We start from the raw sequence: 25,367 nt of genomic DNA, 5'->3' as shown, positions 1-25,367 counted from the left end.
GACAGGAGTGCACGGCTGAAGAAGGGGCAAGAGGGGAGACCGCAGGGGAAGGAAACAAAGAACCTCGGAAAACGGAGAGTGGAGGGCTTCGCAGAAGCACCGGCAGAATCCAACGAGGATGCGCATGTTTTCCGTTTACATGTGTCTATGTGTAAGGAAGGAAATCTGGAGAGAGAATTCCCAGGAGAGTGTAAAGTAACTACATTTGGAAAGCAGTGCCCGAGGAAGTGTTTCGGAGTCACAGACGGGGGCGGCATGAGCGGACGCTGCGTGTTCCCTTCATGGAGCACTTGGACCTGGAGTGTTCCGACTAAAACGACGACACCGTTCTTTTTGTAAAATCGGATACATTTAATTTTGGCATAATAATGATTTACGATGTATGTCTTTTTCAGAAACACTCCCTCGCGCCAGGCGCGCCACGGGCTCCCGGCGCGGCTACAGGCAGGCCTTCGCCCCGAACGTCAGGCTGCTGTTGCACTGCAAGCAGTGGGTGCCGTCGCTGGGGTTGTAGGAGCCGGGGCTGCAGATCACTGGGGGCAGAGGGGGGGCGGTCAGCAATGGCCCTGATGCCGCCGCCACGGCTGGGGGCTCCGCTTACTCTAAGGCTACTGTCCTGCTGTTGGCTGTGGTGTGACACCCGCAGCACAGAGCTTAGCACGCTGACCGCTTCCACGCTCACAGCCCGGCAGCGCAACTGCACCCTCAGGGCCGCGCGGCCGGCCCCCGACTGGCCGCACCGGGGCAAGGCTGCAGCTCTGTGCCCGCCGCCCCGCCCCGCCCCCGCCACCCCGCTACTGGCTTCTGGGAACGTGAACGCTCTAAAGACCCCGCACGAGGGGAGAACTTTACCCTTCACTCCGGCCCTGGCTAGACTAAGGCTGTGACCTAAAACAGTGGTGCTGACCGCGCGATGCTGAGGTGAACAGGCTGAATGGGTCATGGATACGTTACAGTGGAAGCCACAGAGGCCACGACTTAGGAGCGACATGCGTGACGGGAACATCGCCCACAGTAACCGTAGTTCAGATGCAGAGAGACGGGACGGATAAGGGGAGGGCATGTAGCTTTTTTCTAACGATGCCCCCATTTTGAGTCTTATTTCTATCACTTGCTAGACATGTGATTTTGAAAACATTACTTAGCCTAACTTACCTGATTTGATCCCCCTACACGGAATAATTGATACCTGGGTGCTGTTACTGCGGGGAGCGCCCAGCTCAGGTGACTGGAGAGGCTGCGCCGCTGGCCCCACAGGGCGCCTACTGCACAAGGCCACTGCGCCAAGGCCGGGAACACGGCAGCCCCACCGCGCACACAGCAGCGCGCACCGGAAAACGGACAGATGCCAAGACAAAGAGATAGGTCCCAAGTGAAAGAACAGGAGAAGTAGCCAGAAAAAGAACTAAATGGAGACATGCAGACTACCAGATATAGAGTTCAAAACAACGGTTATAAAGATGCTCTAGGAACTGACTGAGAACTTCAACAGCATGATAAAGAACACAGAAACCATAAAAAAGAACCAGTCAGAGGGGAAGGGTACAGTACCCAAAATGAAGAATAATTCACAGGAAATCAACAGTAGAGCAGATGAAGCTGAGAACCACATCCGTGATTTGGAATATAAGGAAGCACAAACCACCCAATCAGAATGGCAAAAGAAGGAAAAAGAAATCCAAAATATATGAAGATAGTATAAGGAACTGCTGGGACAACTTCCAAAGTACCAGCATTCGCATCATGGGGGAGGCGTTAGGAGAAGAGAGAGAGCAAGAAATTCAAGACCTAGTTGAAAAATAATGACCCAAAACCTCCCTAACCTGGTGAAGAAAAGAGACACCAGTCCGGGAAGCAAAGAGTTCCAAACAGAATGAACCCAAAGAGGCCCACACCTCATAATTAGACACATAATTATGAAGACACTTCATAATTAAAATGCAAAAGGTTACAGACAAAGAGAGAATCTTAAAAGCAGCAAGAGAAAAGCAGTTAGTTACCTACCTACAAGGGAGCTCCTAGAAGACTGTTGGCTGAATTCTCTGCAGAAACTTTGCCGGCCAGAAGAGGTTAGCAAGAAATATTCAAAAGTAATGAAAAGCAAAGACCAAGATTACTCTACCCAGCAAAGCTATCATTTAGAATTGAAGGACATATAAAGGGATCCCCAGACAAGAAAAAGCTAAAGGAGTTCATTACCACCAAACTAGTATTATATGAAGGGTTAAAGGGTCTTCTTTCAGAAGAAAAAAAGATAAAAAATATAAACCATAAAATGGCAAGAAATACATATCTATCAACAACTGAATGTAAACAACAAATAAACATGCAGAACAGAAAAAATATACAAACACATAAACTACAGAATAAAAAGTAATAAATTGAACTTCTTAACTTTTCCCTTTAAAAACAAAAATGCCAACCTCAACTGAGGAAATATTTTCACAGCACATATATCAGAAAGAAATTTTGTCCGTACTGAAATAAATTAGGTTTCAGTAAAAGAAAGATCTCAGGAAATTTCTTTTTGGAAATTAAACATCGCAGTTTAACAACCAATTGCTTAAATAAGTCAAGAGAGAAATGAACGTTTTGAAGTGAATGAAAATGAAAATACAACATGACAAAATCTGAGGCTTCACTGAAGCAGCAGGAGGCAGCAATTCATACCTAGAAGCGCCCATTTATCAAAATGTTCCCAAGGGAAAAATAATGTGAATAGCCATGTGGATTAAAGAAATTGAATATTTAGTAAAAAGACAAAAAAGAACACAGTACAATGACAACAAAATCGAAGGTGCACTCTGGCTCCCCCTGGCAGGGGAAAGTGCAGAAGCAAAGCAGTAAATTGAGAAGGGCACCGTTCAGCGAAAAAAGACCCAGCACCTATAGCGTGAGAATCTCCCGGCCTATCCAGATGGGAAAACATGCCAGAACTGGGAACTTCACCGCCCACAGACATGCCCTGGAGCGACCGGTGGTGCGCCCAGACACGCTTCCGTGGCTGAGGGGCTGCGAGCCTCATTGCGCCGACCCACGGCCCCCAGAGACGCTGGGGTTGGGGACACCGCTCCGCAGGGAAGGTCTGCCGCCCAGATCTATCCCCCTTGACTAACGGTACGGATTTGCAGGACATGCGCAGGAAGCCTGCAGGGCCTTTGAGAATGTTCTGCAAAACGGCTTATAATCTCACTTACATCAGTAGAGAAGAGGAGAGAACAGAGAAGACTGCAGGAAGGCAGCACTAACTCAGCGGTATCACTAATACGTTAGAAAGCCTCAAGGCCCAGACACACGGGCTCGCCCCACGCTGGGGAGCTCGCCCGCGGCCCCGAGCCCTTGCTGCCCAGCCTGCCTGCGCGGCTCCTCGCTCAGGGGGCAGGGCGGTGCGGCCAGGCCAGCCCCAGCCTTCAGCGCAAGGACCTCAGGTCAGAAAAGCCGCTGCTGAGGAACCGGTCGCCACGCTCGCCCCAAAGCGGCAAGCACCACCTGCTCTAGAAGGGACGCCCGTGAACTCGCCAGCGGCTGGCTCTAGGAGAAACAGGATCTGACTCTTGCCGGGCAAAGCTCCCACCCGCCGCTACTGCCATTCCGCCCAGGCAGATGCCCGTGGCTCCTGACCCCGCTTTACCGTAACGTGAGCACCGAGGCTGACCCCAAACAGCTTTCCCGCCCTCATATGTTCAGTCACCCAGTCTTTGCAAACACTCTTGTGAATACACTAAGGAAATATTTAAATACAGCTGAAAACAAGCGGCAGGGGTTCGCTTTGGCACGATGTCAGGAAGGGGCCCAGGCCACAGTGGGCCACGTACCACAGCACTCGGGGCACTTGGGGTGCTTCACGGTGTTGATCCCATAGCCCGGGTAGCAGCGGTTGATCCAGACCATTTGGAGGGTGTCTTCAATGTAGTATATCTCCGGCAGCGGCTCGGCACGCCTGCCTAGAACTGTTACTTGTTGATTGAAAAATCTCTCTATGAGATTTTTAGCCTAAAATAGAAATACAATGTGAAAAAAATTGTTTTCACAAATAAACATAATTGCAAAATTAACAGATTGCTTAGATATTTAGAAGCCGGGGAAGCCTAATTCTTGAGGTCCTTATTTTCTCTTGCATTCATAGAACATAAATAACACATGTAAAAATGAAAAGATGGCAACTTCAAACCTCAGCTATTTCCCAATGCTTTCCCAAACCCAACACGGAGGGGGTGTCTGGGCGCGCGCCAGAATTTCCTGGTCCCCTGGCCTTTCGAATGAAACGTGGATGGGATGACAAGCAAAATCAGTACAGCTTTATAAAATTAAATGCCCTCTAAGAAATGTACTCTAACAATTAAAAGTGCTTGAAGAAACGTACTTTAGGAATCTCTAAGAAGCCTATCATTCGCTCTTTCTGCAAACAAATATCAGGTTTAAAAACGGAAGAAAATACAGTACACGCTGAAACCTCCCGTTCTGTGTTTCAAAAAAATTCAATGCACAGAATAGTTAAGGCGTCACTGTGGCCCGTGGTCAGTGGCTCTTTGTTGGCGATGGGCATCGGGGCAGACTCAGACCGTTCACTCGGGGCTCGTCCTTCTCAGGGGCCGGCAGGCTCTACCGGCTGGGGACCGAGGTGCGGTCACATGTGCAAACCGCCCGCAAGCCCGCGAGCTCTGCCTGGCCCCAGTGGCGCCCCCAGGCCAGGCCGGGCGGGGACACGTGGGCGCCCGCCAAGGTGGGCGTCCACTTACACACTTCTCCAAATGCCTTCCAATCGTACCCCTCCACAAAAACTGTAAGTAACTATAAAATGTTTTTCAATACATTGCATTCAGCACATCTATGTAATTCTAATTCTATTACTTGGTTATTATCTTTTTACAGTTTAAATGGTTTTCTTGTGCTTTTGATAAACCTGGGTGAATTCATTGTTATTTATTTCGTCAAACAAATTTTCCTTAAGAAAGTGCTTAAGAACTAATTAGATACACACCTTGTGTCTAATTAATTATATTTAAATGCCAAACTACAATTAAGTTTCAAGAAACACAGTCATAATCTCTTAGCTCCCTAACACTCCATCCAAAAAAAAAATCAATGAAACTAGACCTGGGAAAACCTGATAGGAATAAAAGTGATCATATAAATCAGATTCCTTCTCCTCTCTTTTTAAATTTTTTTATTGTTGTTCAATTACAGCTGCCCCCCTTATTCCCCCGTTACTCTCCCCTGCCCTGCCCACCCCCCTCCACATTCAACCCCCCTTTTTTCCCTCTGAAAAGAATAAGAACAGATGCTTTATGTGATAAAAATGGAGGAGGGAAGGCATTGTTTGGACCATGAATTGAATTCTTATGAACATACCAATGATTGGCATGGGATTAATTATCTGAGCCAAACAAAGGGTGGAATTGAGGAATTATCTGAGTTGAGTAAGGATTGCAGATATATAAAATGAAACTTTTGCACCAATTTGGATAATATAAGAACCAACCATAGTTATAGAAACTCTCCGTAAATTAACCATCTGGTTAAGATGCAAAGAATTAATATGGCTGAATGAACATTAGAGGGTTTGGGGGGGTAAATGGTGATGGAAGGAGGCTTGACTTGAGGGGGGACACACAGTCCAACATAGAGATGGTGTGTTATAGAATCGTCCTCCTGAAACCTATGTAATTTTATTAACCAATGTCACCCCAATAAATCCAATAAAAATATACTTAAAAATAAATAAATTATTTACTAAAAAGAAAAAGAGAAATCACCAGCTTGTTAATTTCAGGACAAAAGCAATGGATACTGACCTGAATATGCAATACCTATGCCTTAAAGAGGAAAAGTTTTACAATTATCATAGTATAAATAATTTAACATTATAAACATTTAAAAGTAATTTTATAAAGTGTTTATGGTCATTTAGGATAATTAGAGATAGGAAAATATCATCATAAATTTACAGAACATGAACAATATGCTAAGTACGACGTAGAAGAAAGAATTAAATTGCTGCTGAAAGTTATAGCATAAATTTTCATCCTAAGCATAGATACAGGATGCTGGGTATAGAGTAATATAAAAATAGTCAATAAACATTACAGATCAAATTTACTGCTTAAATAATAACAGTGTAAATTAATTTGAAATACCAAATAAAGCCAAATAACTGGGAAATCACCTAACTTCAGTTAAAATGCTGAATTTCAAAGTATTTCATAAAAATAGTAGCTTGTTGAATTCCTATCCGTTACTATTTCATGGGGTTTTGTTACCACTGAATTCCCTTGACGTGTGGGGCCTGATCTGTTTGGTGAAGGGCCAAGGAGCCGAGGGCACCTGCGACGCCGGCGCCCTGCCCGCCCCGCCGCCCGGCCGCGCGCCCTACCTTGGACAGCCTTTTGGAATATTCACAGCTCTGGTCCTCACACGGCTTGGCTTCTTTTTCAGTATCTAAGCACGAAACTGAGAAAATACGTTACATTTTATAATGTATCTAAAGTGCTGTTTCACAGTATTGAAATTAGCTTCTGAAACAGAAAACAGCTCATGTGTCGACTATTTCTCCTCCACTACAAAATTAAGCAATTTTCCTAACGTTAAAGCCCCCTTTTTCAGCTAAAACTCTAAGCCAAATATTTCCTTGACATACCTCAGGAAAACCTCACAATGAGAGTGGACTTAAAAATTATTCAACTTGTTTGATGGTAAATGTCTGGCTACTTTGTTCATAAAATGTTAACAACAGGGTCACTTTAACCACGGGGTGTGTGCCATTTTAGTGACTAATTCCTAGCGACCCGGCAGCGACAGCCCACAGTGACCACGCGGGACGGAGACCGAGGCGGAGCGCAGCAGAGATCATGCACCTGCCCGCCGCGCGGGCGCGTGAGGACCCACGCCCGCGACGAGCAATCCTCGGGGGCTACTATGTACCGGGGGTTGTTCCAGGGGCCGAGGACGCAGAGGCGATCAAAGTCGACACACTCCACGCCCTTCTGGACACTATATTCTAATGCAGAGAAAATAACAAGACGCAGCGATCAGGACACAAACTTGTGTAAAAGGCGGGAAGTCCCAGGGTTGGAGAAGAAAACGCGAGGGCCCGGGAAGAAGAGCTGGGACCAGGAGGCCGTCAGGGGCCAGCGAGCGTACACTGGGCGGGAATCAGCGCGTCCGAGCCAAACGCGGGGGCGTGCGGCGGGGGAGGGGCCGGTCCGCGCCCAAACGCGCGGGACGCCAGCAGGACGTCAGGGGCGCGGCGTGGCCACCGAGCGCGGGCGGCGGGGGAGCCGACGAGGTCACCAGCGTGGGGCCGCGCGGTGCCGGAGGCGTGACGAGGCAGAGCAGCAGGACAGGGGACCGAAGCGTTGCCCTGACTACGCCCCCTCCGCGCAGCCACGCCGCTGCCCCGGGACGCGGCTTGCCAGTGGCACCGGGGGGACGTCCAAGCGCGAGGTCCTGGCCCTAATTTGTTTGCAGCGCCCCCGCCCCGAGCCGCGCCTATCGCCAGGTGCGGCCTCCCCGAGGACGGGCTCTGCGCGCGCCGGGGCCCGGGGCCAACCGCGCGCCGCGCCGGCCCCTGACCCCGCCCGGGCCGGGCCCGCCCCTGTCAAGTTCACACGCTGTGCAAATAAACGACCTCCGCTTTGCCGTCCTAACCTTTACTGTGACTTATTACGGTGCACTTTTGGGTTGGAAGAGGAGTTTTAAAAACCTGGAAGGCTCGTGTAGCGAGTCAGACTTCGCAGCCGCAGAGCCGGTGAGGACGGGCGCCCCGACTGCGCCGTCAGACACGGAAGTCCCGCCGCGCGGGCCGGGCGGCGGCGCCGCGGTTTCACAGATCAGCCCGGGCGGCGCGCGCTCTGAAGCGGCCTTCCGGGGAAGGCGGTAAGTTTCGAGGAAAAGGTTTCTTATGGCCTATTTTTACCTTAATTTTTTTTTAAAATGAGACCTTCCTAAATCTAGACCAAAGAAAAGTGACACCTCTAAATTTAGGTGTCACAAATATACAATGGAGTTACAAAAGGCACTGGCAAAATGCAGCCAAGCCTGTCAAACATTCCTCACTTGAGGTAAAGCTCCCGAAAGCACTGCCTGCGCAGTAAATCGGAAGACGGTCGACCAGGCTTTGCCCGTGTGTCCGGACGTGATTAGGAGGTCGGCTCATCAGGACAGTGTACAATCTTTTTTTACTTTGACTCTTTATAAACGTTTACATTACAGAGTTAATTAGAATCTGTTCACTTAATGAAAGCAAAACTACCGGAACCAACCACAGAATAAGCGCAGACGGTGATCCCTCAGGTGACTGACCAGCGCACTGTGAGGGGAAACGTCAGGAGCCGCGGCAGCGAGAGCCAGCAGGCAGCGCCCCGGCGCCGCGCGGCCGCGACCGACCGGCGCCCTCGGGGCAGGGGCTCCCGGGCCTGGGGGGGCGCGCGCCCGCGCTCCCGCCTCCTGCTGTGTGTCGCCCTCTCTCCTGGGGCCGGATGGCTAACCTCGTCCCGCAGCAAACTGCCTGCCCGTCAGTCAGGATGAGCTCCCGACCAGATCAAACAGCGAGGGCACCCGGGGGACAGCAACAGACACGGTGGGGGAGCAAACTGCGGGCGGCGTCCTACCTCAGAAATGCCGAGAAACGGCCAAAGCTGTCCGAATCTGTTTGTTGGAAAACAGTTAACTGCTGAAAACCACCAAGTGAAAGCTAAATTAACAAAGGTTGACTTAAACACAACGTTTAAAGAAATCTGTATCGACGCACAACCTACCATCAAGTGACACGTCAGAGATCACATACAACGAAGAACACAATTTTCACAAAAGTAGTTTAAAAAGTCACTGAATGGAAAACTAGACCCACGCAAGCAACAACAAACACAATGGAGGTCGATGAGTCTGATCTGATCCCAAGAGGATTATATTAGAATATTCAAAATGCACACTTTTCAAAAGAATTTACAAGGCATGCAAAGGAAGGAAAGTATGGACCATTCATTAAAAAGTAACAGAAATTGTCACTGAGGAAGCACAGCCACTGGACTGACTAGACATGGCCCGAAATCAGTTATCTTGAACACGTTCAATGCCTGGCCTGACTGGTGGGGCTCAGTGGGTGGGAGGGTCGTCCCACAAACCAAAGGCCTCACGGGTTCGATGCCCTGCCAGGCCACAGGCCTGGGTCACGTGTTCAGCCCCAGGTGGGGCACATGCAAGAGGCACCCAACGGATGTTTCTCGCTCACATTGACATTTCTCTACCTCTTTTTCTCTCCCTCTCCCTCTCTCTGGAATCAATAAAAGAAAAAGATTTTTTTTTTAAAAAGCTAAAGAAAATAATGGACAAAAACACAGAAAAATGGTGCCTTGATACGCAGATAATATCAATAAAGAGAAAGCACTCGTACAAAAGGACCGAAGAGAAATTCTGTACCGGCAATCACAACACCCTGGGTGAGGAACCGGCTGGAGGCTTCCTGCCACACACTCGGGCCCGGGGAAGAGTCCAGGGGCTCAAGGGCAGCTGCGCCAGGACCACCTGGCAGGGCAGGGGGAGAAGGGACGAGGGCGCCCACGAGGCCGAGGGCCGCAGCGGCGGGAAGGACAGACAGAACCGGGGACGCCCCCTTCCTGCTGTGAAATCCCATTTTTTTCCAGAAAATACTGGGTCTCCACTCTGCATTACTAGGGAAACCACCCCAAGCTGTTAGAATGCTCGCTCTGGTTTATAACATTAACCAGTCTTACTGTAATTAGACACTTTTACAAATTAAATTTTTATAGCTAAATAACAGACGTTCCTTATACTAAATTCCATTCTAAAGTAAATTATCAGAGAAAAACTTAAGCTCTTTGAGTACAAACTTCTCACTAAGTACATAAATGAGTAGGATTTTATTTTGAGAGCTGTTAGAACTAAGTCAAAGTAGAGAACGTGAAAATGCCAGTTTCATAACATTTACATTTTGAAACCACTGCTGGTAATTCACGTGTCTTGAAAATTAGCTTTGTATTCTCAACTTATTTTCTTTAAAAAATTGCGTATACTCACCTGCAAATTTAAAAAACAATTCATTTTGAAAACCAGCTTTTTGCATTTTAACATGATGGCATTCAGACTTCAGTAATGAAACTTCACACGAAAGGTCATGAACCAGTTTGCTTAAAATCTGTAGAAGTTTATTCTCAAAAGACACATTATAGACGCTATTGCAAGGAGCTGCGTGGTACCGAGCTGTGAACTGGTAATAAAAGCGAGGATCACGATACGCTGGGGAAAGAGCAAACAGAGACGAAAACGGTTACTTGAGTGGTTCCACTAGATGGCAACTCGTCAGGGAAGTTAGTGTCGGGGTAAATACATTATTTACACCATCTCACTGCCTTCTGGCCTCCATGGTTTTTGATAAGAAATCTGCCTTTAATCTTCTTACAGACTCTTAGTATGTAACAGGTTACTTCTTTTTGTTGTTGCTTTCAAGATTATCTCCTGGTGTTAGATGTTTGACTGTTTGATTATAATGTTTCAGTACCAAATTCTTTGTTTTTGTCCTACTTGAATTCCATTGATCTTCCTGAATATGTAGATTCATGTACTTTATCACATTGGGACATTTCTGGACATTAGTTTTTCAAGTATTGCTTTAATCCCTATCTTTTCTTCTCTCCTGTGTCCCCCCATTATACACATGGCCAATTTATTCATGACAAGGGAGCAAAGGGCACACAGTGGGGAAAAAGCAGTCTCTCCTGGACAGCCACAAGCAGGAGGATGGACAGGACCGCTACCTCGCACCGCACCCAAAAATCAACCCCGTATGGGTGACAGCCTTGCGCGTTAGGACCTTCAGCCGTAGCTCTTTGCAGAGCACAGGCAGTGAGCTCCCTGACATAGGTCTCAGCAGGGACTTTTAAATCTGACGCCAAGAACAAAAGCAACAAAAGCAAAAATAAGCAAGTGAGACAACAGCAAACTAAAAAGCTTTTGCACAGCAAAGGAGACCATCAACAAAATGAAAAGGCAACCTACCAAATGGGAGAAAATATTTGCAAGTCATATACCTTCTAAGGGGTTAATTTCCAAAATATATAAAGAACTCATACAACTCAACAGTGAAACAAACAAACAAACAAACAATCCAATTTAAAAAGTGGGCAGAAAACATGAAGAAACATTTTTCTAAAGAAGACATACAGCTGGCCCACAGGTACATGGCAAGATGCTCACCGTCCCTCAACCTCAGGGAAATGCAAATCAAAACAATGAGACGTCACCTCACAATTACCAGAAGGCCACCCTAATCAGAGCAACTAGTATGAAAAAAGCAAGAAACAGGTGTTGGCACATGGGAAGGGGGACCCATGTGCACGGCTGGCAGGGCTGTGCATTGGTGCAGCCACTATGGGAAACAGGGCAGAGGTTCTTTAAAAAACTAAAACTAGAGCTGTCATAGGCTCCAGCAGTTCCACTCTGGGTATCTACTTGAAGAAAACAAAAGCATAAATGAAAACCACACTCCCTCTCACCCTAACTTTGGGTAAATTCCAAAGAAAATTAACGTAGGAAGCCATGAATAATTCTTCTGAATTTCTAACCAGTACACACATGTGCACCGCCACGTTCACTGTAGCGCCGTGCACAATGGCCAGGCTTTGGAGACACACTGAGCGTCTGCTGAAGTACGAATGGCTAAGGAAGTGGTGCTGTATATTCATATATACATAAAAACAAAATGTTCCCATTTGCAACAGCATGGATAGACCTTGTAGGCATTATGCAAAGCGAAGTAAGTCAGAGAAAAACAAATACCATGTGACACCGCATGTAAAATCTACAAAAGAAAAAAGAAAAACAAACTCCTACAGGCAGAGAACAGACTGTGGATTGCTGGCTGCCGGAGTCAGGGGCTGAGGTTGGGATAAAGGGAGTCAAAGGTAAAAAAAAGTTAAGGTTAAAGAAAGTATTCTGGATATGCTCCCTTTGCGGAGGTCGGGGAGATCCCATTAAGATACTGCACAAATTACAGACCAAAAGAAATAGTTGAAAATAACAATCAATAAAAGAATAGTATCTATAAATATAGTTATGAAGAAATTCTGAAAAACTCAACAGCAATATATCAAACAATCCGTTAGAAAATGGGACAGAGATATCAAAAGACATTTCAGCAATGAGGATGTACAGATAGTAAACACGTTCATAAGAACATGCCCGAGATCACTAGACACTGGGCGAATGCAAACGAAAACCACGACGACGTGTCTCTTCACACTTTCAAAACAGCTGACGTTACAGACTCTGCTGCCGCAGGTGCCAGTGAGGACCCAGACGTGCCCGCGCCCCCCATTGCTGGGGGCGCGCAAACCGGCCTGCCCTCCCGGGAAGGGCTCGGCAGTTCCCGGGACAGGCCGCCGGCACCGCGCATGCGGCCTGCCCACGGCACGCGGGCCTCGGCGCCGCAGAAACAAACATGTCCGCGCAGCCTCTGAGCAGGGCCGAGCGCCTGGAGGAGCGGGCGCTCCGCAGCGGGCGCGCGACGACCCGCAGGGGAGCCCGCGGCGGAGGGGCCCGCAGCCACGGAAGGGGCGAGGTCACAGGTACACGGCCCGGACTACCTCCCAGGGCCCAGGCCCGGTGGAAGGCCAGCCCCGGGAGAGAGCACGCTCGCCCCCGCGCTCCTGCCATTCAAGGGCCTGCAGTGCCCACCACCGACCATCGCCCCAGGATGAGGCCCTGTCCTCGCCAGGAACCGCTGACAATGTGCTTTGTGAAGCATAGAAACCAGGCAGTGGTTTCTCCTCAATTAAAAGAGAGCAGCCCCGACAAAACCTAACACAGAACTGCCACCGAGGCCAGCGCTCGGAGGGGACAGCGGGCAGCCACAGGCGCGCCTCACCGTAGATAAGATACTTCAGCTGCAGGTTCTTGACCACCTCCTCCACCGTGGGCTTGTACTCGAGGAAGCACGTGTAGGCCCCGGTCAGGCCCTCCTCGAAGTCCTGGAAGACCAGGCTGCCCGTGGAGGTGATGTGCATGCTGCTGTTTTCTGCGGGAGAAACGGTGCTGGGGTCAGTTTCTTCAAAGATGGCGACAGAAAAAAACGACAAACTGTTTCCCGACAGAGCAAAGCCATCAACATTTACCCACAGACTTATTCCAGGGGCCGGAGGCCTGGTCGCCGTGGCGCCTGCTGTTCACTTACGGCAGAGGCTGATGGCCTTCACCCCGGAACGGCACTGACCATGGCCGGCCACCGCGCGGCTGCCCATGTGGCGAAGGGCCAACGGCCACACAAGGAGCCGGTTCTAAGCGCTCCATGGGCTGAGCGGGGCGCTCTCATGGGCGTGTGCACAGCAGTTCCACACGCACGTGGGGGGCAGGGCTGGGCCTGCGACCAAGGGCTGTGGCACAAAGGAATGGCTGGTGTGTGACCTGCTTGGAGCTGCACCAGACACGGCACGAACAACGCTGCCTGTGCTGGTGGCCTGTATAAAACTCCAAATAAAAACACTGGAAGGACTCTTGCAAAATACACACAGACATATACATTTATGCACATATGTGCGTGTGTGCCTTTATATGCATGGTAAATGCATAAAGAAAACCTAGGGAATAATACCGTAAAAGTTCAGGATAACGTTTACCCGATGGAAGGGCAGGGGACTTTTTATACCACTGATCAGGAGGTCTGCGGTCCTGGTAAAAGTGCATCTTGACTTGTATCCACCCTCGTGGATGTTGTTTTGTTGTGCTTCATAACGTGCATACATCTTATATACATGTGCGTATGTCAGATGCTTCATACTAAGGTGCAGCTGAGATCTCTCAACTACATATTAAAACATACAACAAAACAAATATTTCGCATGTTTCTTTAGCAAGCCTTTGTACAAATACATTTCTTCCTCCAAGAGGACAAAAACCTGTGGGTTTTCCTTGGCAAGGAGGAAAGAGTATGCCTACCTTAGTATGCCAATAAGGGTTAAAAAAGAAAAAGAGAAAGAAAGAGAACATGGTGAACAGAACAGGAAAGAAAAACATCCTTAGACCGTGTGCGAAGATGATCAGACGCTTTGCTGAACTGACCTTTACGATGAAAACTCATCTGAACTCTGAGCACAAGGCTGAGCTCATCTGTTTTTTTTTTTAACTACACTGCAAAAACAAATCAGTATTTAGCAAATGAAAAATCAGAATAAAAATAAGATATGCATTTCAAAATGACAAAATAAGAAGTCGAATGGAGAAAATGTTCATCAAATGAGTCATACCAATAGCAACTGCTGTGTGGGAAAGAGCGCCTCCGTGAGAATGAGCGCTGGCTTCCTCAGAAATGCGGGACACGCGAGGTGCCACGCGGAGGGACCCTGCGCCCACCTGTGCCCGGCCGAGCCCCACGCCCGCACTCCCTCACTCTCTCAGCGTCGGTTCTGCAGCGACACATGGCCGCTCTCAAGGCACACAGGGGGTTTATGCGCGTGCTTCTGGTGGGAACGCATTCAACATTAAAGTCAGTCGTTATTTTCAAAGGTGATAATAATATTTAGGTTACATTCAAATACCCACATCGTCAGGACTTTGGTCAGATAGAAATACAAAATAAAAAGTATAAAATTGTAACTGCTAATGAAGTCCCAAACTGTCCCTGCTTGGGGCCTCAGAAAACAAACAAAACCACATTTACAAGCCTAAGGCCCAAAGCATTCACTTGTGTTTTTTAACAAAAGCCCGAATCACATTTGCTTCTTGGTATAGGCACTACTAACAGAAGTCTGATCAAGGGGACCAAAACGATTCTATGGACTTTACAAAAGTGCGACACCTTTTGTGTGGAACGCAGATGGTGAGTGGACCCTCCGGAGAGCATCCTCACTGGCCCGCCTGGCTGACCCCAGCTGAGGACCTGTGAGAAGCGGTCGCCCCTCCACGCCGTTAGACTACAACTCCGAACAACAGCACAAGGAAAGGGGGCAGGGGTTCGGTAAGGGCGTGTAGAACCCAGACATTCTCCTTGTCCTCGGTGCGCCCCGGCCATGCCCAGCCGGCCGTGGCGGTGGCAGGAAGGGCCGAGCGGCCTACCTGAGACGATCTTCCCCTTGGGCCCGTGCCACTGGAACTGCGGGTCTATCAGCTCCGAGTTCCGCAGCCGCTGGGTCACACACAGCACGTGCGGGCTCTTCTGATGGAGCATAACATAGACTTTCACTGAAATACAACATTCAAATGTGCCGGTAACATTTTACGTGCATTCGTTTTTGCAGTTTGGATTACATGTTTTCATAAGTTTTGTTTGGATTATTGCTACTAGGCAATAAGAAATTCAATTTCATTGCATTCCATGTGACTAACATTTAAAAAAATATATTTTACCTGTGTGTGTGTGTGTGTGTGTCTCAATCAGAGCATAATGCGTTGGTTGTTTTTTATTAAGAGTTCACATATACTAATTTATTTTATTCTCAGAATATTACATTAATTATAAAGTATTAACAAAATTCTATATCTGTACTTTTCTGGCTAAGACACCACACATGAAAGAAACAGATAACTTTGTTTAAAAGAACAGAACATTATTCACAATGATGTACCACGATGCACTGAATTAAAAAACTCTAATGTAATGAAAAAGTCAACAACTATGTACTTTGATTTTAATTATTAAGCATTTTACCACTTTGCTTTAAAATTTAAATAATCCTGATCATTAAACAAGCAAAAATCAGTCTTTAGAAGACACAAAAGGAACACAGTAAAAATTAAATTGTCCTGAACTTACTCATAAGCAAGCTTTAAGAAAAGGTTCCAACAGCTTCTCAGTAATTGCTTGCCAACTCTTCACCGCTTCAACATACACAAAGATTTCTGAGACCCAGTAATATAAAAACGGTTTTTAAGAATCAAAATTCTTCTTAACATGAAAGAATGTGTACGTTTTCACCAGTCAGCATGATGTTTACGGAATGTAGCTCTTAGACAGATGTCCTTCCTTTGCTTAACAAAGCTCCCCTTTATTCTTGGTCATCTTTTAACCAAAAATTGAGGTTAAATCCTAAGAAATGTTTTTTTCCTGTATTGACTGAGGCAATCATTTAATTTTCTTCTCTTGAATATATTAATGAGATGTTTAATGTCACCAGATTGCTTTTCTGAAGTAATTCTAACTGATCATGCTCTTTTACTTAAAATCTGCTGGATTCAGTTTGCAAACACCTTCCCTAGGATACTTACATATATATATATAATACATTATATATATAATACGTATCAATTGCCATATACTACCTTTTGTGCTTTCCCAGTGTCAGCATCAAGATTGTCATCCAGCGTTCGGGACAATGAAGGCAGGCATAGATCTAAGGCTGTAACAGCCACCACACAAAATGAACTGGGAAGATTTCTTCTGTAAGTTTTCCCTAAAATAATATGTGGTGTTTTTTGTCCTGGAAAAAGTCTAAACTTGGTGCTCTTTTATTTGGCAAGGGGAAGTAGAAAAACAAAATTTTACTTACCAATCAGGAGAATGTAACTGATTATCAATGACTAAGTAATGGAATCAAGTCTGTTTTAGAAATCTATGTTTAACCATAGTTGTCTATTTCAAGTGTATTAGCATGAAGTTATTCAGAATATTGAGTTGCCATGTTTAAATTGTACTCTCTCTGTGTGCCCATGAGCTACATTTCACTTTCCCATTCTCTCACGAAGCATTCCCCAAGTTCGTCCACGCGTGGTTCCAAAGGCGGCCTTTGGATGCCTTTCACCTGTGACTCTGCTCCGATCCCTTCCACCAGTCTCTCCTGTTACTGCTTTGCCATCCACCTTAGTTTAAACTGCCCCCCTCCCCTCGCTCCCTCCACACAGGCTGACGGTGTGAGGCCGCGCTCCTGCAGCCCCTCAGCCTGGCCCACTGGCCCTGCCCCCATCCCGCACCCTCCCTGCACCCCTGCCCACGCCTGGCCAGGCCCCCGGCCTCCCGGGGCTGCAGGCCGGGCCGCTGCTGCCTGGCTCTCCTCGCCTCGGCGGCTGGTGCCTTCGCATCTTCGGAAGCCTGGCACAAGTAACACCTTAAATGCTAACAGTGTCTGTTCACTTCTGTACAGCACAGGCAAAGCCAGTGCCCGGGACAGGGAGCAGGACCCCCGACACCTGGCAGACACCTGCAACAAGGACCGCCGCTCATGGATTCATAACTGAAACGGAAACAGCATGGAAAGGCCTCCTTTGAAAACTGCAAGAAAAGCGATGTGCGGAGGCAGCATGCCTTTCAGCTTAGCACATCGGAAACACGCGGTGACCTTTCGAGCTGGCGAGGACGTGGGCGGGGGCACCCGCAGGTGGGAGCCTCGGCTGACGCAGCCCTTCTGGAGGGCAATTTCAGCGGGACTGAGGCTGCTCCGGCCCCAGGATGATGAACGGAGACCTGGGGCCCTTCGCAACAGGTGCATAAAGGAGTCCACAGAACGGGGTTCATCTCTCTCTCTCTCTCTCTCTCTCTCTCTCACACACACACACACACACACACACTCCCAAAATGGAACGGATTACAAATGCAACAAGGATGTAGAGAAATGACTGCTCAACCTATGGCTACATGAGTGAATGAAAATAAAGACCAGCGGGACAGAGAAGTGAGCGTAACATGTGCGTGAGCGGGAGGAGGCTGGCGGAGGAGACGCTGGAGCCTGGGGTGGCAGAAGCAACTGAAGGGGTTCTAGGCAGGAGAAAAAGTCAGGCAGCCGGGCTTCTACGGAGGCGAATCAGTGAAATATCACATAACGCTATGCTTTGTGACATAAAAAATAGATGATGAACTGAAATGCTAATCTATTTTTATAAATAAATAATAACCAATAAAAAAGCAGTGGAAAAGGAAATTACTTTTACATAATTGTTTTATAATTTAGGTCTAAAGTTACAGTTTTAAAAGAAAAGCTGTAATAAAAGCTGTGAGAGCAGTGAAAACGATGGAACAAAGAACTCCAAAAAGTATCTCCTTAATAAAGGTAATGAGAAAAGTGGCAGAAACTGCTAGAACTCACCATTTTCGTAACTGTGGAAATTAATCAGACCTGCAACAACCCAGCAAAAAGGTACCGAAGAAAAACAACCGTATCTCGGTGTGATGGGTGGAATTACGCGTCTCCCCGAAGTCCTGTGGCCAAATCCCTAGGGCCAGCACCGTGGACACCAGCTTATACGGAGACGGACTCCTGACAGCAGCCATCGGGGTTCCGGCCAGGTCGCGGGGGAGGACCCAGATCCAGCACGTCGGGGTCCTGCTAAAGCGGGTGCGTAGCCACCCCGACAAATGCGGGGGGCAGCCCCGTGAGGCGCCGCTGGAGGGGACGACCGCGTGCCAGCGGAGCAGGCACTGGACCGGGCCCGCCCCCGCCCCCAGCAAGAGCGCACGCCTTCGGCGTTCCGGGCGTCGTCACTGCGGCCCTGGAGCGAGGACGCCGGGCCTGACAGGGAACCGCGGCCTCGCTCGCCTCGTCCCCGCCCCCGGCCCCGCGGGAGCCGAGAGAAGCCACGCGCCACCGGGCCGCCCGCTGGCTGGCCGCCAGGAGGAGGTGGAGGTCCCAGGGTCTCCAAGGCCTCCCCGACCCCGACCCGGGGGAGCCGCTGTTCGCTGACGCTTCTGGCAGTTTCCTGAAAGACGCCATTCCCAAGGGCAGGTTTCCTTGACCCCCTTTGGGGCGCGCCCGCTGCGCGAGGCTTTCTCCCGCGTCATTCGTCGCAAACGCCCAGAGGCTGCCCCCCAACTCTGTGGCTGCCTGGTGCCCGAGGGCCAGGGCAAGCGGGGCTCGGCGCGTCTGCGGGGGCGCACCCAGGAGGACCCGGGAAGCCCCGCTCTGCCCCGGGGAATCCGGCAGCCCCAGCAGGGGCGGGACCGGCGCGTGGCCTAGCCATGTGCCCGCAGAAGGCCCGAGGCCCCGAAGGAGGATCAAAGAACGTCGTTCCTAAAGCGCTGAAGAAAAGAGTGAAGGAGAGGCTATCAATAAAGAGACAAAGTATTTAAAAGAATCAGAAGAAATTCTGGATTAAAAAGCATACCTGAATTGGAAAATTCATTATAGAGAATCAACGGCAGATCTGAGCAGATGAAACAAAAAATAAACTGGATGGTAAATCACTTTGGGATCATCCACGCTGACAAGCAGAAAAAAAGAATGACTATAAATGAACAGCACTCAGCGGCCTGTGGGCACCACCGAGTATGCCAGGGTATGTGCGACGGAAGTCCTACTGACAACTGGAGCGAAGGGGACAGAAAAAATATTTGAGAAATGAAGACAAAATCTTCCCAAAGTTGATTAAAAAAAAAAAACAAAACATGACTCTACCCTTCCAAGATACTTAATGAACTCAAACTACAGTAAATTCAAAGAGATCCACACCTAGACACATCATAATTAGCAGTCAACATCCCAAAACACAGGCAGAATTTTGAAAACAGCAAGAGAGAAGCAAGGCATTACACCCATCTAATGCTCAGTAAAATCAGTAGCTCACTTCTCCTCTGAGACCGTAATGAAACAGGAACTCTGAATAGACCTAATACAAATAAACTGTTTGTACTGGTGATCAGAACAATTCCCACAAAGAAAAGCCCACCCCAGATGAATTCACTGGTGAATTTTTCCAAACAAGCAAAGCAGAATCAATCAACAATAGCTCCCAAACGCTTCCTAAAAATAGAATAAGAGGGAACACATCCCAACTCGTTCTGCAGAGCGGCTGTTACCCTAAGACCAACACCTGACAAATGCAGCGCAAGAACAACACTACAGACAGGTTTCCTGCCTGAACATAGACATAAACATCCCTCAAATACTAGCAACCAAGTCCAGCAGCGTGAAAAGGTATTGATTATCCATCACAATCAATGGCTATACATCGCAGGAATGCAAGGCTAGTTCAAAAGTCAAAAATCATTCAATGTGGTACCATGCCATATCACTAGAATAAAGGGCAAAACCCCATGATCATCTCAATATACGCAGAAAAACACTGGACAAAGCCTACCACCCTTTCACAGTCGTGCTGCCTGCAGTTCACAAACTAGGAATGGAAGGGCACTCTCTCCACCTGATTAAGGGCTTCTACCAAAAGCTCACAGCTGCCACTCTGCTCACCGGTGAAAGGCGGAAACCTTTCCCTCCCTCTCAGATCAGGGATGCGGCTAAGGCATCTGCTATCATCACTGCTGAACTGGAGGAGTTTCCGGCGGGAGCAACGGGCAAGAAAAAAAGCATCCAGATTGGGAAGAAAGAAATAAAACTCTCTCTACTTGCAAATGGCATGATGTTACATATAGAAAATCCTGAAGATGAATCCCTCTTCCCTTTGCACACGTGTGCGCACACACACTAGAGCTAATAAACGGTTCAGCAAGGCGGCAAGGTGGCAGGGCACCATGTTAGTTCGCAAAGCTCAGTCGTATTTCTATCGAATAGGCATGATCAGTCCAAAAACTCAACAAAAAAAAACCACTGCCTTTACAATAACATCAAAAAAAATTTAGGAATTAATTTAACAAAAGAAGTGCAAGACTTGTGCACTGATAACCATAAAACATCACTGAGGGAACTTAAAGACCTAAATAAGTGAAAAAATACTGCATGTTCATGAATCGGAAGACTTAATATTGTTAAGGTGGTAATACCCCAAGGCTGATCTACATATTTAAGGCAACCCATACTAAAATCCCAATAGACTTTCTGCATGAATTGACAAGTTAATGCTAAAATTAATATGGAATTTCAAGGGACCCAGAATAGAGATAACAATCTTTAAAGTGACAAATTTGAAGGAACTACCTTTATTGATTTCAAAACTTACTACAAAACAACAGTAACGGAGACACTATGGCACCGGCCTAAGGACAGACATACAGGTCGATGGGACAGAATTCAGAGGCCGGGAAAACAACACACACCTGAGAAACGGCTCTTCAACAAGAGCACCGAGCCAGTTCAAGAGAGAAAGAGAGAAGGAAAATCCTCTCGAACAAGTGGCTTTGGAACAACTGGATATCTACGTGCAAACAAAAAGTATGACCCCTCACCTCACACCATATTCAAAATTAATTCAAAATGGTTAAAAACCTAATACAAGATCTAAAATCATAAAACTCTTATAAAAAACATAGGCTTAAAACTTTGTGAGTGTTGATTATGCAACTGTTCTGAAGACATGACAGCTGAAGTACCAGTGTCAAATTACAAAAGGAAACTGGACTTTATCAAAGTTTACAACACATGCATTAAAGGACACAATTTAAAAAATGAAAACACAATCCACAGAACAGGAGGCAGTGTTTTCAAGTCAAATATTTGATAAGAGTCTAATATCCAGAATGTATTTTTTTTTAAAAAAAAACCTCTTTCAACTCAATAATAAAAATACTAACCCAATTTTAAAGTGAGTAAGGAACATTTACAGGCATTTCTACATGAAGATATATGACTAGTTAATAAACACACGAGAAGAGGTTCAACATCATTATTCACTAGGGAAATGCAGATCAAAACCACAGTGAGAATCCACGTCACACAGACTAAGAGGGTTGAAAACATATGTCCACAAAGACACTTGACCAGGAATGTCCACAATAGCATTATTTAAAATAGCCACTAAGTTGAAACTCCCCAAATATCCATCAATTGGTGGATATACGAAAGTGGTACGTCCACGCAACAGAATATGAGTCGGCCATAAAAAGAAACGAAGTACTGACAAGTTCCATAATATGAATGACCCTGGAAACATGCTGAGCCAAAGAAGCCCGACACGAAATGCCACGCGGCGCGCCATCCCACTTACACGCAGTGTCCAGAACAAGCAGATTCACAGGGGCAGGGGGCAGATCGGGGTTCCCAGGAGCTGTAATGTGGTCACTTAATGGACATGGCACTTCGTTAGGGAGCGATGACATGAAAACTACGTGGGGTTGGTGGCTGCACCGACTTGTTAATACACTAAAAACGACCGGATCATAGGCTTTAAAGGAGGGGTTTTAAGATGCATGAATTTACCTGATTAAGAAAATGTTTCTAAAAATTTTACTTGCTATGCTTCATGTGACTACTGCAAAATCTTATGAATCCAAAATCTTTATGATATGTAGATCTCACTTGAAAAAAGTTCTAGTATATTTCAACTGTACACATTTAATAATATGGTAATTATTACATAATAAGAAAACACTATAAACAACTCTACATAACTTTTAGAAATAACTATTTTTGCACACTTAAGCAGTTACAGAATTAGATTTGGATTAACCTAACTATATAGAAACAACTTAAATCCATTGTCATAGAAGAAAAAGTGCCTTAGGAGACTATGATAAATGAAGAACATTAGACTTTTGGACAAGGCTAATAAAATTTACATAAATGCTAATTACTTCCTTAAAATTACTGAAAATCTATCTATTGATACCTGGATAATTTGGTGATCCCACTATTTTCAGCACATCTTTGGTCAAATGAAAACCTCTTGGTAATCGAATCAAATCTCCAACTATCAAAAATACAAAAAGAAATGAGCAATAATCTGCCTCATGAGAAATTCCAAGATATTCCAAAAGTACAGCATCAGAGCATATTTGACCTTGGTTGAAGGGATGAGCCATTAAGCAGTGTCCCCTGACCCCTGCCTCCCTGTTCCAACTATACTGCCCTGATGGGCACCAACGTAATTATCTATGCCCTGCTTCCCCGACCATCTCTTCCCCCCAGCTTTTTCTATATCCACTTAAAACACTCTTCATTTGCAAAAGTCTAAACCCAGCATCCTTCAGATCACAGGATGTCCCCTCCTCCTTCAAACCCTCTGTCTGCCAATATCACCTCCAACCTTCCACAAGGCATCAGCACCTCTCTTGTAACACCCACTCAACACTGTTACAGTTCTTTGTGCACATATATAATTTTCCTTATTATTTTAAAAGCCCGATTTCTAATAGGATCAGTGTTTGGGTCAACATATCAACAATCAGTAGCAAGCACTCTATCTTGCACATAGTGAATATTAAATGATTGTTAAATGCCATGTATTCTGATATTCTCCAGTCATTGTTGAATGGCCAAGTGTGATGGACACAATAGTGTGCACAGAACTAATGGAAGGAAGAGTATTTTAAAAATTCTATAAAGCATTACCCAAATTACCTTTAATAGAGAGGGAATAAAGCAAAAAGAGTATAGTATGCAAAGTCAGAAGGCTTGAGTTTAAATCCTTCGTTTTTCTCATCTGCGAAATGAGACTACATTCCAGATTTATGGAGTTGTTGCAGGAACTCAATGGAATAAACTACACACTGCGTTAACATCAGTCTTGATCCTTCATAGTGTCCAGGTTATAATAGTGCCTGCGTCTTGTACTTTCTATACCCGTAAGTCTGATTTTCTTCCTGGATCAGAAGAAGGCGCGCGCACCCTATCGTGTCTAGTATAAGACCCTGGGTCGAGCTCAGGAAGCACCCTTCCTCTCCAGGGTAATGACAGGTTCCCGGCTATTCCCTGCTTCCGCCACAAGCACGACTCTCACAGCCCTGACGCCTAGAAGTGGTGTCCCCTGTAACTTTCCTTCAATTGCCTTCCTTTCTCCTCCTAACCCCATGCCTACCTCCACAGCCCTTCTACCTTTATATTCTTGGCGGGACTTCTTTTCACATTCTCCCTTATTCGAACAATTTCTAGAATTTTAAACAAATCACGGTCATGCTTTTTGTTATTCGACTCTTGGAGACACTTTATTATTTTTTTTTTAAAGTCTAAAATCTGAACACAAAAGAACGCCACCAAAACCTTTCCAGTTACGTGACAACAGTTCGAGTCAACTCTCAGTTGCGTGCTTGCTCATCAGCATCTTAGACGTAACTTGAAAACAGGATGGAAAAGTATATCGGTTGAGTGCGCACACAGGAGAAAACAAACTGGGGCGGCAAGATGTCAAAACTAAACTCCGAGCGTTCCCTGCATGAACAGCTAAAACCAACAGGTGGCGCTCCAGGACCGCCGACAGTCACAAACGGCGGCCGCCGGCTCCTTCGGAGCCACACTGAGCACCGCCCGGGCGCAGGTGGCGCTGGCGAAGCCCGGCCGACCGCTCAGGGCGCTTAGTAACAGCCGACCCAGCGAGGAAACGTGACTGCGGGCGTGTGACGGCCGCTCCTGTGCGCACGTTATTAACGTCCCCGTCCTGCGCCCCCGGGACATGTGGGTTCCTCCCTAGGACTCCGGCCAGGTGTCAACGGGGAGGACGCTTCTGGGGGGGTCCGCGGTGCACGTGACACAAACGCCCACGTCCTGAGCCACGCCCAGGCCGACCGGCGGCGGCGCCCAGGCCTCACCTGCCGGGGGCGCCTGCACTACGAAGGCGGAGAGCAGGAGGACGACCGCGGCCCGGAGGAACCGGAAGCCCGCGGCCCGGGCCTGCCGCCTGCCCCGCCGCGCCCGGCTGGGGGCCGAGGCCTCCATACACACGCCGCCGCCCGCCACCTGCCGACCGTAGGCGCAGACGGTCGTTACCCAGCGCGCGCCCACTCCCGCACCGGAAGTTGGCGGGCGGCGGACCGGAATGGCGGCCGGAAGAATGAACCGCTATTTCCGCCGGTGGGGGCGGGGCCGGGCCAACATGGCCGCCGCGCCTCGGCCCGCTGTGGTCCCCCAGAACGGCAGTGTCACCTGCCCCGCTGGATGCGCCTGGGCCCCCGGCACCACGCTGCCGCGCAGGGAACCCTAGGAGCACCGGTGGCCTGTCGAAGGATCTGGAACTGAGAAAAAACCGAGCGCGCCTTCGCCTTTTGCCTTTGCGTGCGTGCAGAGAAGGCCTTTTCATTAGCTGATGGGAGGCTGAGTCTCGGCTGTGGGGACCAGCCCTGAGGAACAGATACTGAGCATTGAGAGGATCAATAGGCCGGCAGCCTGCGGAGGATTGCCCCAGTCTCCGCATAGCGGCCATTAGTTCTTATGAATGTGTTGCGTTTACGGGGTGTTCACGCCACGCCCACCCGGTAGCCTCGCCAGTAAGGCGTTGACCCCCCGGAAGAAGCCGAGTGGGAAGAACGGGGGAAGCCGCGTTACATAAAACTGATTTTCATGCCACGCACAGCCTGGAAAATGGCCTTTTATCACCTAAGTTCAGAAAGATATATAAAACCCCCTATCAGCCTGCAAGGGCATTTGTAGTTAGAACGTGTGAAAGAGAATCATTCTCTCTGCTCTTCTGCAGCTGGAAGGGTTTACTTAATGGGAACAGTCCTATGATAGAAACACATCTTATCCAGTTGGTGCAAATACATGGGAGAATGACAAGACACAATGCCTAATGACAGTGTGCACTGCCACCTTTAATAGGAAGAAATGAGTGAT

At 47.6% G+C, this 25,367-nt stretch overlaps 1 protein-coding gene across 1 annotated transcript; it reads right to left on the bottom strand.

Annotated features, from left to right (window-relative positions):
• Positions 1 to 438: 438 nt before the first annotated feature.
• ZPBP (zona pellucida binding protein) lies at positions 439 to 24,488 on the bottom strand. Its single transcript, XM_054571281.1, has 8 exons — positions 24,347 to 24,488; positions 22,432 to 22,512; positions 15,064 to 15,189; positions 12,881 to 13,030; positions 10,036 to 10,254; positions 6,374 to 6,450; positions 3,816 to 3,993; positions 439 to 533 (listed from the first exon to the last, which is right to left on the bottom strand). The coding sequence occupies exons 1-8, from the start codon at positions 24,471 to 24,473 to the stop codon at positions 439 to 441; spliced, it is 1,053 nt and encodes a 350-aa protein (XP_054427256.1). The 5' UTR covers positions 24,474 to 24,488.
• Between the last annotated feature and the right edge of the window lie 879 nt (positions 24,489 to 25,367).

Source organism: Pteronotus mesoamericanus, unplaced genomic scaffold (assembly GCF_021234165.1).
Source record: "Pteronotus mesoamericanus isolate MK-2021 breed Mesoamerican mustached bat unplaced genomic scaffold, CSHL_Meso_final contig_220, whole genome shotgun sequence".
Lineage (NCBI taxonomy): Eukaryota > Metazoa > Chordata > Mammalia > Chiroptera > Mormoopidae > Pteronotus > Pteronotus mesoamericanus.
This window is presented reverse-complemented; position numbering and strand designations above follow the sequence as displayed.